Source organism: Phacochoerus africanus, chromosome 8, assembly GCF_016906955.1.
Source record: "Phacochoerus africanus isolate WHEZ1 chromosome 8, ROS_Pafr_v1, whole genome shotgun sequence".
Taxonomy (NCBI): domain Eukaryota; kingdom Metazoa; phylum Chordata; class Mammalia; order Artiodactyla; family Suidae; genus Phacochoerus; species Phacochoerus africanus.
In genome coordinates, this window is record NC_062551.1 from 135,369,288 (window position 1) to 135,382,421 (window position 13,134).

At 43.5% G+C, this 13,134-nt stretch overlaps 1 protein-coding gene across 2 annotated transcripts in view; it reads right to left on the bottom strand.

Annotated features, from left to right (window-relative positions):
• AK5 (adenylate kinase 5) overlaps positions 1 to 13,134 on the bottom strand; it is a 288,498-nt gene that overhangs the window by 122,401 nt on the left and 152,963 nt on the right. For both annotated transcript variants that reach the window (XM_047794362.1, XM_047794361.1), the window contains exons 7-8: positions 10,561 to 10,651; positions 1,263 to 1,339 (exon numbers count right to left, since the gene is read on the bottom strand). In XM_047794362.1, coding sequence (XP_047650318.1) covers positions 1,263 to 1,339; positions 10,561 to 10,651 — 168 coding nt within the window. The remainder of the gene's footprint in view (positions 1 to 1,262; positions 1,340 to 10,560; positions 10,652 to 13,134) is intronic.

Below are 13,134 nucleotides of genomic sequence, written 5' to 3' on the forward strand. Positions count from 1 at the left end.
GTCTGCAACCTACACCACAGCTCACGGCAACACCGGATCCTTAACCCACTGAGCAAGGCCAGGGACTGAACCTGCAACCTCATGGTTCCTAGTCAGATTCATTAACCACTGCGCCACGATGGGAACTCCTGAGCTTATCTTTCATACTGGTTGTTTGGCATTTGCCTCTGCTGGGGTCTTGAGAGTCAGCAACTACAAAGGCTCCAGAAATGCACCACTGACTGGCTGGTCTTTGGAGGCGAGGATGGGGGCTGCAGAGTGTGAGCGCCCTAGTTCACTTCCTCACTGCGAAACTATTTGTGTAACTGTAGGCAACTTGGAGTCTTAATTGTCCTACCTATGAAATAAAGATAACAATTCCTATTTCCTAGAGATGTTGTGAGGAATTAGTGAGATCATCGAGTTAAGGAACTTAGATTAGCACAATGTTTAGTCTGTATGAAGTGCTTAATAAATGCTAAAATATATTTCAAACACTTAATATTTTCTCCTTGCTTTGTGATATGAGAAGAAACTTAATGTTCATGAAAAAAGCTCCTGAATATGTATATGAAACAAAGAGACAGTCATTACACTGGTCTGATCTATCCCCTTTATTTGTGACATGCAGTGGTTTAAAATGGGGAAAATTCCAGAAGAACATGCTCGTTTGGCTTTCAGCCGCTGCAGAGCAGCAATGAGAGGTGGAAGGAAGGTTCTGACATGATGCTTTTTAAAAAATAAGGCCTAATTAGAGAGTGTGATCACTTGCCAGCTATTTGGGATCATTAAAATAGAGCAGCAGGAAGAGTTCTTCTGCTGAGGAAAAAAAATGACCCAGATAAATTTCTGGTTTTATTCAAATAGAGAATACATTTAACTTCTTGGCTGTGCTGTCCTTGGTTACCAGTTCCTTTCAAAGGTTGGAAAGAGGATAAAGCAAAGCCTCAAACCTGTAACCAGCGCTTAGTAAATACGGTTGGTCTATTATTGGGAAGGGATAGAGATACAGACAAATTCTTGGGCAAGAGAACCTCAGGTACCCTCGTTTTCATCTCATGTCAATTTTGGCCACAAATCTTTCTTTAATTAATTGTCACTTTGAATGCGTGGATGAGGGAAGGCTAAAGGGCTAAAGTGAGTCAATAAAAGCCTTATGATTTATCATGGAATAGGCTATTAGTTATCTGCAAACATTTCACAGAATGATTTATCATTCTAATTTTCATGAAACACTTACAACAACTAAAATGAAGAAGATTTAACTAGAAATTTTAAATTACCTGGTCTTCATAATCAGATCCTGTGTCAATGATCTCTCCAGCGTCCAACATTATCAAAGGGTCAAGGTCACTTGAACCTAAGGTTAGGAAAACAAAGATGACCTGATGGAGGCTGTCTGCGTACATTTCTTTTTTTCTTTTTTCTTTTTTTTTTTTTGCTTTTTTCGGGCTGCACCTGAGGCATGTGGAAGTTCCCAGGCTGGGGGTTGAATTGGAGCTACAGCTGCTGCCCTATACCACAGCCACAGCAACGTGGGATCCGGGCCGCGTCTGCGGATCTACACCACAGCTCACGGCAATGCTGGGTCCCCAACCTACTGAGCGAGGCCAGGGATTGACCCCACATCCTCACGGTTCTTAGTCAGGTTCATTAACCACTGAGCCACGAAGGGAACTCCTTGCGTCCATTTCTAAAGTGAACAGGCTCCCACCAGGTTTCCATATTGTCCTTATGGTCACATTAGTCTCACAAATATTTTGAGACTTCTCACCTGCCAGACCCTGTTTGGCCTGCAGATGGAAAATGCAGATGTAACCAAGGGGGACCCTATGGGGCCTTCCTGGGGCAGCCCTTCCCCTATATCCTCTGCTTTAGCTCCTCTCTGAAGTACCTAAATAATAGTCTCTGATGCACATTTCCTGAGTTGTTTCACAGATGCTAAAACTACCACCTAATGGAAGGAATTAACTACTTGGTGATCCTGTGCCTGTAATCCGCAGACCAACTGGCACCTAAGGATTGAGGATGTTAACCCCCGTGACACTGCCTGGTGATCTTACCATCAACCAATCAGAGAAGTGTGTAAAGATGGTCACTTACACCGCCCCCCCACAACCACCTTCAAAAAATGCCCTGATGGAGAAATAATGTGAAAAAAAGAACATTTATGGATGTGTGGCTGGGTCACTTTTCTGTGCAGCAGAAATTAACAGAACACTATAAATCAACTATAATAAAAAAAAAATTTTTAAAAAAATGCTCTGGTGAAACCCATTGGGGAGTTTCAGCTCTTCCGGGCACTAGAGGTCCTGAGCTTGCCTGGCGCCCTGCCACAAAGCCTGCACATGCCTTCACCACAGCCCCGTGTCAGTAGATTGGCTTTGCTGTGCACAGGCGAGCAGACCCAAGTTTGGTTTGGTCACACACACGCCGAGACACTGTGTGCACCTTTAAAAAGACAAGGGTCTTGTGGAGGAGATTAATTTGTCAACAGCAAGGTTCAGAGATCCAAAAAAAAAAAAAGAGCTACTAGTTCTAATAGGTAAGAATGTAGCTAGTATTGGAGGAGACAGAGGTGGGATTCTCTATAAGGAACTAGTCTATAAGCCCAAAATGTGATGGTGAATAAGGGTTGTCCAGGAGGAGAGGTGGTTTAGGGGGGTGCAAAAGTAACTGAGGAAGAAGCCACACCAGGACCAAGATGCAGGGTGGGAATAGAGCAAAGGTTTCCAGATAAAAAGAAGGGCTGAGTTTGCTCATTCCATGAGAATCTGAGAAGTTTTTCTGCCAGCCTTTGGGTCACCTTAGTCCCTGAAGGTGAGAAAAAAAATCAGGTTAACTTATTGTGTGTGTGTGTGTGTGTGTGTGTGTGTGTGTGTGTGCGTGTGTAGGCCAAGGATTGACTCTGAGCTGCAGCTTTGACCTATACTACAGCTGTGGCAATGCCAGATCCTTTAACCCACTGCACTGGACCAGGATCAAACCCTCTGCCTCAGCGACCTGAGCCATTGCAATCAAATTCTTAACCCACAGCAGGAACTCCAACTTAATGTGTTAACATAGAGTTTTCCCCCCTAAGTACTACAGGTTACCCTGAACTGCTTGCCCATTAATCCCAAGGCTCAAACTTAAACCAGGAATTTTCATAATGGGACTCCTGAAGCACAATTGATTCATCATCTTCATGTAATGACTCCTTCTTGCTGGGAAATGTATATGTTACCTAACTAGCCAGAAAGACAGAATTCAGGGTTGCCCATAAAATGCTAGGCATTCTGTGAAGAAACATACCAGTCCATGCCTCATTGTAAATACCCTTGAAAAATAACATATATATATATTTAAATATGTATATATAAGAACATATATTTATTTATTTATTTATTTTGCTTTTTAGGGCTGCACCTATGGCATATGGAAGTTCCCAGGCAAAGGGTAGAATCAAAGCTGCAGCTTGCCAGTCTACACCATAGCCATAGCAATGTGGGATCCGAGCCTGGCTGCAACCTATACCAGAGCTCGTGGCAACGCTGGATCCTTAATCCACTGAGGGAAGCCAGGGATCGAACCCACATCCTTATGGATACAAGTCTGGTTTGTTACCACTGAGCCACGGTGGGAACTCCCCAAATAACTCTTGTTCAGAATATACCATGAATAATATTTAATGAAGATGAATTTTCAAAAAAAAAATATCAAGCATCTCACACACTTCTCAGATATAGACCACTCCCAGAGACATGGCTTTCATAAAAAAGAGAACCAAGGAATGTCCCCACATAGTCTCTTATCATTTTTTCCCTTCTCTTTTTCTCCTCTTCTCATCATTACCCTTGTTGTTCACCAAACTGACTGAGTACTAAGCAATAACACCACTGTTTATTGTGTTTGTAGCTAAGAAAAAGTTTTAAAGTATGCTAAAGGTCTTTGAAATGAAGAGACTTGAACCATCCAACCATTCTGGAAAAGCAACTAACTGTGGAGCTGCTGAGTACAGTTGCATAAATGGATATGGCTCAATTCTTGGTGAGGCCCTTGGCCATTCCAGTGTTAATGAGTGTTTGTAGAGTGGAACTGGGACGACTACACACAACATGCTATTAACAGAGGGAGACTAGAGGGGTGAGATGGAAACTTTAATTTTATATACAACTTTTTTTGGCATGCGGAAGTTCCTGTTCAGGGATTGAACCCTGGGCCACAGCAGTGACTCAAGCCACAGCAGTGGCCAAACTAGATCCTTAATCCACTGAGCTACCAGGGAACTCCAATTTTTTAGGTAGAAGGATTATTCACGTATAAATTTTTCTACCTTTATGCTTTAGGTATTTTCAAATAGAAATTGTATGAGGTACATCTTAGGGCCAAATGACTTGAAGTCTCAGAGCCCAGTTGAAGATCAGTTTCCACTCATGTGTTATGAGGCAGTAGAGATGTCATAAGTAAAACGAATATTTTTCCATTATAAGATCACAGATATTTTAGAATTTAGTATTTCCCAGAATCCCACTCCTGCACTTTAGAAAAGAGGAAAATGAGCTTTGGAGAAGTTAAATAACTTGGCTAAGGTCATGCAGAAAGCAAGTGAGATCAAAGACAGAAATCACAGTTCCCACTTCTACCACAGCCTGCTGACTCCAGGTTCCAAACAGGTACTGAGCAAATGGCTTTATAAACACGATGTTTCGCTGCGGGGCTCTATAGGAGAGGACCTGGAGGAGCAGGCTGTCTCTCTACCTTCTGAGAAAATAGGAACAGTGACTGGCTGATGATGAGGTGGGTCACTGGGTAGCTGGGGAAATGGAAGAATAGAAAGTGGAATAAAGGAGTGTCACTCTAGCTTGTGACCATCAAGGTGGCTGCTATTGACAGCAGCATTAAAGGCAATGCCATTTTTTTCCTTTTTATGGCTGCACCTGCAGCATATGGAAGTTCCCAGGCCAGGGACTGAATCTGAGCCAAGTAGGATCCTTTAACCCACTGTGCCGGGTGGGGGGATTGAACCCACACCTCTGCAGTAACCTGGGCCACTGCAGGTCGATTCTTAACCTACTGTGCCACAGCAGGAATTCCAAGCAATGCTAATTTTAATTAGCTTTCATTACTTCTACCCCTTGGATATTATCCACCACTGACTAGTGGATATGATGATAGGTACTCGAATGACACCCAACCCTTAGAATTTAGAGGGATTCATGTGGTGTGAACAATGTGATCTGAGCACAAAGGCTCATTAAACATATAGCCTTTCGGTTCCCGTATCCTACTTATTTAATTAGAAACTGTTCTTTTGGTTGTTTTAATAAAGTACAATGTGAAGGGCTCTTAAGCAACCAAGTAACAGAGATATTACATATTAATATTTGAAAATGGAATGAGATCATTAGAAAACTGTCTCCAGTGATGGTAGAAGGAAGAGGCCTTTGTTTAAAAAACAATTCCTGCTTATAAGGAAGATAAGGAAGAAGAGATTGGGTTTCCTAATAAAATGCTTTTAACAGAAATTTTACTGTATCATTAAGGCATGGAATTTCTTGACATGTTGTTGCTCTTGGCAACAGTACTAATAGATCGTAGAAGGCAACAGACAAAGGATATCATTATCCAGCTCAGATAATGATTGAATAGCTTTCATTTTCTTTTAGTCCTGGTTGCTTGGTTTGCTGAAAATGGGACCTTTAATAGCCTAAGGCTTGACATACAAAATCGGGAGGTAAATATAGCCATATGCACACATTTTTGCCATCTTTCATTGGACAATGTGACACATAAAACAACTGCAATGATTCTGTTACTCAAAAAAGACAGCAAAATTAGGACATTTTGACAAAGTGATACTATGGCTTTCATTTCCCCCATTCTGAATTTCTTGATTTCTTTTCAGCTTTAAAAATATCCTTTCTCTAAATAACAGAGAGAAAGGTAGGAGTGGAGATAGACCCCTACAGGGGGCACTTGGTGTCACAACTTTGAGACATAGAACAGTCTTTGGAAATATTCTTTTTGGGTTGCCTCCTTCAATTTAAGTGGGAAGCTGACAAATGGGCTTCTGAGGTACAGGAAGGCTAACCATACTGCTTTCTGGAACACTGGGAAAGACTTTTTCCCTCCCAGTGGATCTTCAATCTGACGTTCTAGGAGGGTCTTCTTCCCACTCTCAGTACCAAATAAAGGGACCCTCCCGCCAGGTGCAGCTTCCTGGGAGGTGAAGGGCATTTGGAGATAAAGCTCTTCTGACACTTCTGTCCCCTCCCAGGAATGTGCTATCTCCCCTCTCCTGTCTCTCATTAACCTGGAAGCAACTTTAGGTGCGGTTTTATCTCTTGTCTGAATCTAAGAGCAGAACTCAGAAAGGGTGTATTCACTGCCTCTCTGCTGGATGACTGAAAAATGGATAAAATGGCACTTACATTGTACTTTTGTGGATCTTGATCTTATGTATTCACTCTACAAACCTTCAGTCTCTCCTAAGCGCCTTAGGCATTAGGCATGCATGGAAAAATCCAGCTCTAATTCCAATGGTGTGGAAAGTGTTAGTAGCGGTTTGCGTTAGAATTCCTTTGAAGAAGAGCACTGTATTTCTTTAGAAAAGTATCCTGAGTGTTTGGGACTAGAAGAGAGTTCCTCGAGGGGCCTGGGTGTTGGGGGACTGTTCTGGGTGAAAAGGGAAGAGGGATTATTTTTAGTTACTCTGAGACAGGGGTCGGGGAAAGGAGGAAGACAGGGGAAAGGGAGTAAAAGTCGACCTAGGAAAATGGGGAAACACTGTGCTGCCTGATATGTGGTCTCTCCCTGCGACCCCTCAAATTCTCAGCAAAGATGCTAACTTATACTTAGCCTTTCCAATGCGGCAGGTGCATGCCTCACGCACATAAGCCATTTCCTCCTCACAACAGTCCCATGAGGGAGTGCTAATATTATCCTTTCTTTAGAGTTGGGGAAACTCTGAAGAGTTGCCAGAAAGGACCAGAGAGATTGGATGATGCAGGCAGCTGGTTCTGCTTGAAGCATTACCAGGGGCTCCAGGGAGAAGGGGACGCCACAGACAGGGCTTGAAGGGTGCAGAGGTTCAGGGCATGGCACCCGATGGCATGGAGGCAAACGAATGCACATTCTGCTCTGGAGCCGAAGAAAATTCGGTGTGGCCCTGAGTCGACGTACTCAGGCAAGTCGCCTGCCTGAGGCAACCCGCTGGAAGAGAAGGGGCTTATGTCCATCTAGCCTGAGATTCACACTGGGTTTCAAACAAACACGCATACGCTCTGTCCTCATGATGTCTCACACTCTAGTAAAAGAAATAGATTTTTAGCAAACAGTCATCTAATTATATAATCACAGTTGTGATGAACGCCCAGGCAGTGCCTGATCTAGTCTGCGAGGGGGTCTGGGAACGTCTTGAGGAAATCACATCTCAGCTGAGATACAAAGCAGGATCCGGCCAGGGGAAAGATGGGATGCGCAGCTGAGTGAGGAGAGGGATGCAGAGGGAGACAGGTGGTTCCAAGCAACCTGTGCACATGGCCAGAGGGCAGGCAGGTACTTGAGGCGTTCAAGGAGCTGGAGGAAGCTGGTGTGGGGGAGGGAGTGGTGAAGCTGTGGGAGGAACAGGGACATTGCAGGAAAGCTAAGGATACTTTTGTCACGGTTAAAACACTGGTGCTCAGCCTGCAGGAAAGTCATAGAAGGTTTTGTTTTATTTTTTCTGTTGGGAGACAGAGTGATCAGAACTGCATTGTGGGAGGATCCCCATGGTGGCAGTAGGATTTCCTGACAGACTGGAGGGGCCAGGGATGAGGAAGAAGGCGGGTAAGGAATGACTAGCCTTCCGTGAGTGCAGTAGGGATAGAGAATGAGGCCTGGACTCACGAGGAGTCCCCGGGGAATGAGGACCCATGATCAGTGTGGGATGTGAGGGCAGGGACCCTTTCACCTGGGTTTCTTTCTCTCTTTTCGTTTTATGGCATATGGAGGTTTCCAGGCTAGGGGTCGAATCAGAGCTACAGCTGCCAGCCTATGCCACAGCCACAGCAACACTGGCTCCCAGCCACATCTGTGACCTGTGCTGCAGCTTGCAGCAACTCCAGATCCTTAACCCACTGAGCAAGGGCAGGGACAGAACCATATCCTCACAGACACTATGTTGGGGTCTCTCTCTCTCTTTTTTTTGTCTTTTGTCTTTTTAGGGCTGCACCTGCAGCATATAGAGGTTCCCAGGAAACCTCATGGTTCCTGGTTGGATTCTTTTCCACTGCATCACAACGGGAATTCCTATGTTGGGTTCTTAACCCACTGAGCCACAATAGGAACTGGCTCTCTTAAAAGAGAAAAACTGTGTGATGTCCTTTTTGTGTGGAACTTAAAAATGTCAAATACAAAGAGGCAGAGAACAGACAGGTATTTACCATGGACGTGCAAGTGGGGGAAGTGGGGAGACGTTGGCCAAAGGGCACAAAGTTGCAGTTTATGTAGGAAGAAAAAGTCTAGAGATCCAATGTGCAGCAAGGTGACAGCAGTTAATAAAACGTACTGAATACTGGAAATGTGCAAAGAGAATATACTTCAGGTGCTCATTCATTGCACCCAGAAAAATGGTAAAACGGTGTGAAGAGGTGTGTTAGTTAGTGGGACTCAGTAATCATGTCACTAACCGGGTCACTGGGTGGTAGATCTTAAATGAATACAGTTCTTATTTAAAAAATTGAAAAGCATATGGGAGCCGGGGGCAGGGGGGCAGCTGAGATGCTGCAAAGAGAGAGGATTCAGAGAGAAGGGAAGAGCAAAGCGACAAACCTTGGGGGTTGCTGAGTCACAGAGCAGAGCCCATGGACGCGGCTGGTTGAACTCAGCGAGTCACGCACAGTTACAAGCCAAGCGATTTCGCCTAACACACAGGTTTTGGTTTTCTCTGGCAAGAGAGGAGGATCCAGCAACACCAGCCCATTCCTTAATGGCAGCAGTAGCCTGGGGCTGTGTGGTTGGCTCCTTTAAGGCTGGAGCAGAACCCAGTTTTCAGGGCTCTTGGGAGTGGAAGGGAGCAGCTGGTGGTAGGGGGTTGTAGCGAAGAGCACAGACCCCTCTGGTCAGAAGCTCGAAGTTATAGAGAGGAAGGAATAGGTCCATAGAAACCTCTACCAAGGGGACTTGGAGAGGATGAAGATGCAATGAACTGACTAGCACAGAAGCCAACACAGCTACATCGCTATGGGACGAAGCCACCTTGAGAGTTGGGGGCTCTAAAGAAGGGGCAGCGGAAAATCGCTTCCTTTGCTCCACTGTATTGGCAAACTGAGGGTGTTCAGCAGACAGATAGACCTTCTTAGAGGTCTAAATGAATGGCGTAAAAAACCACAGGTGTCAGAGCCTTTTCAGAGCAGTTCTCTTGTTTACATGATCTTACCTGCTTCTCAATAGTTCATCATTCCCTGCAATACAACACCTACATGTAAATAGGACTGAAAATTAGGCAGGTGAGTTTACATTGGTTACCTGCACTCTGTGGGTCTGCTCAGAAAGGCTACCGCCTTCCCTTTCTTTTTATTCTGTCTTTAAAGCTACTCTTGGGGGCTTCAAATATGGCATCACATTTTAGGTGTGCAGCTTTTTTCTTTATAGCCCAGAAATTTTGGTCTTTATTCACTGAGGCCATCATTGAGAACAGAGACTTGAGAATCATCCACATGGAACTGATGGTTGAAACTATGAGAGACAATGAGTTGACCAGAGAATGACCTTGGAAAGAGAATGAGAAAAGGGTCAAGGACAAAGCTGTGAGTACTGCCTCCTAAAGGGGGATAGGATGACCCTGCACGACTGTGCAACATCAAACTTCTAGACATGGGAAGAGAAGGGACAGAGTCACAACAGGAGCTAAGGGTTAGGATGGGAACAGTGGTCTGATCAGACGGAACTAGCGGCTTTTTCCAGGTGAGACATGCATGAGATAGGGAGTCCTGGAAAAACCGTAACTGTTAATTGTTGCATAAAGTATGGGTTAGTTTAGTTTTATAAAATTATGGTAACACAGATCCAAAGCTACACTGCGACTACCTGCTAATTTGCATGTGCAATGACTAGAAGAAAGGCAGTAACCATAAGAGTCAGGTGTGTGGTTCTTTTCTATTTTGTTTTGTTTTATTTATTTATTTATTATTTTTTGTCTTTTTGCCATTTTTGGGGGGGCCGCTCCTGCGGCATATGGAGGTTCCCAGGCTAGGGGTCGAATCGGAGCTGCAGCCGCCAGCCTACATCACAGCCACAGCAACACAGGATCCGAGCCGCATCTGTGACCTACACCACAGCTCAGAGCAACGCCGGATCCTTAACCCACTGAACAAGGCCAGGGACCGAACCTGCAACCTAATGGTTCCTAGTCTGTTTCGTTAACCACTGAGCCACGACAGGAACTCCCTCTATTTTGTTTTGTACCTTTATTTTTTAAACCAGAAGGTAGAAAGTTCTAAAGACAGTGTCATCCTTCAAACCTTACAGAAGTTTGCTGGGCTCCAACATCACTATGAAGTCCCAGATACTTGTCAGGGGATCAGGGTGTACTGTAGCTCGGAGGACACAGTGACTTACCTGCTGCGGCTTCTTTGTTGGGGAATAACTTGCTGTCAACCGCCACGCTGATGTCATAGAACACCTCATCCTCGTCCCGGTCAGCATCGAACTGGGGGAGATCAGGTCAGACAAGTTGGGAACGTGAGAATCGACAAATTAATTCGTTTCAAAATATAATGAGCCCGCATTACACAACTGTATCTCTAATGAAGCAGGACAACAGGAATTAAAGCCTTTGAGTCTTTGATCAGGCAATGAGAGGGCTTTTCTAGCCCAGATCTCGTATCACACACAGAGAGGAGGGTATTAGAGAGTGAATGCAGTCATTATGGTTAAGAAAAATGTGTGGAATTTTCTTAATTTCCAAAGCAAGCTTTGGAAGAAACCCCCATAACTTTATTGTTAAAAAAGAAAGAACCCCTAAACCGAATTTTAGCTCCTACACAGATACTACAGATGCTATGCCATAGGTGTAGTCTGTAGACACTATAGGTTTAGATGTAACAAAAAAATTACAGATTCAAGTATATATTTTACCATCCTCTAAAGTTTACAAAATCTTAAATATTTAAAAACAGTTACATTTAAAAATCCTCTATTTCCTAAGTTGTTCAATGGTTTTCAGAAATGCACTGTTGTCTCTTTAGTTTTTTACAGTAGTTTTACTGAGTTATAATTGATATACAATAAATGGCATACATTTAAAGAATACAAAATTAAAGGTTTTGACATCTGTACACACCTGTGAAACCATCATAAAAGTCAAAAGAGTGAACATCTCCATCAACCCCAAAAGTTTCCTTGTGCCCTTTGGGAATTCCTTCCTCTGTCCCTCCCCACCCCCCCAAAAAAAATCAGGTAATCACTGATATGTTTTCTGTCACTAGAGATTACTTTGTATCTTTTAGAATTTCATATAAGAGGAATTCAACAGCATGCAATATTTTTGGCTAGTTTAATTTAGCACATTTATTTTGAGATTCATCAAGTTCATTCCCTTTTCATTGCTGAGTAGTACTCAGCATATATATACTGTTAATTCCATCCTGGGTACCTTTTACCTATGACATTGTAGTTTTTATCTGTAGATGTTTCATTTGCATCTTTAAAAATGTCCATGTCTTTATTTAAGGTTTGAATATCTGAAATACAATTATAATAACTTTTGTTCTTTTTTATGGCCAAGTAGTATTCCATTGTGTATATATACCACATTTTCTTAATCCATTCATCTGCTGATAGACATTTAGGTTGCCATTTGCAGCAACATGAATAGAACTAGAGACTCTGATACTAAGTGAAGTAAGTCAAAAAGAAAACAAACACCATATGATATTACTTATATCTGGAATCTAATATATGGCACAAATGAAATTTTCCACAGAGAAGAAACCCATAGACCAGGAGAACAGACTTGTGGTTGCCAAGGGAGAGGGAGTCTGAGGTTAAAAGATGCAAACTATTGCATTTGGAGTGGATAAGCAAAGAGATCCTGCTGTATAACACAGGGAACTATACCTAGTCTTGTGATGGGACATGATGGAGGATAATGTGAGAAAAAAAATACACATGTGTGTGACTGGGTCACTTTTCTGTACAGTAGAAACTGACAGAACACTGTAAATCAACTATAATGGAAAAATCATAAAATAAAAAATATAATAACTTTTAATATCCTTCTTTTTCTGGGGAGGGGTCTTTTTGCAATTTCTTGGGCTGCTCCCGTGGCATATGGAGGTTCCCAGGCTAGGGGTCTAATCGGAGCTGTAGCCACCAGTTTATGCCAGAGCCACAACAAGAGGGGATCTGAGCCGCGTCTGCAACCTACACCACAGCTCACGGCAACGCCAGGTCCTTAACCCACTGAGCAAGGGCAGGGATTGAACCCGCAACCTCATGGTTCCTATTCTGATTCATTAACCACTGAGCCACGACGGGAACTCCTTAATATCCTTCTTTACTAGTTCTAACATTGTGTCAATTCTGAGTTGGTTTTGACTGATTTCCCCCCATTATTACAGAGTAGATTTTCCTGTTTCTTTGCATGCCTGGTAATTTTTTACCAGGTGCCAGGCATTGCTAAATTGACCAGCTGGATGCCAGGTGTATTTGTATTCCTATAAATACTCTTGAGCTTTGCTTGGGAATGTAATTCAGTTACTTGGAAACCTCTTAATCCTTTTAGATCTTTTTAAGATTGGCTGGACTGGACCAGAGCAGTGCTTAATTTAGGGTTAATTATTCCCTACTGCTGCAGCAAAAACACTTTTAAGTACTCTACTCTGTGCCTTGTGAATGAAGAGGTTTTTCTACACTGGACAGTAGAAACGAGCACTCTTCCAAGCCCGGTGTGAGCCCGCCACTGTTCAGCTGATCCTTCCCAATGGTTTTCCCCTCAACTTCGGGCAGTTTCCTCACAAGCATGTCCTGAGCAGTAGTCTGGTGAATACTGAAGGGGAACCCTCTGCAGACCCCAAAGTTCTCTCTGTGCATCCCTTGCACCTTGAGTACTCTGTCCTCTGAACTGCAGCCACCTTGGTCTCCTGGGCTCTCAGCTCCATCTGCTCGACTTGTGGAGTCCTCTAGTCTCCC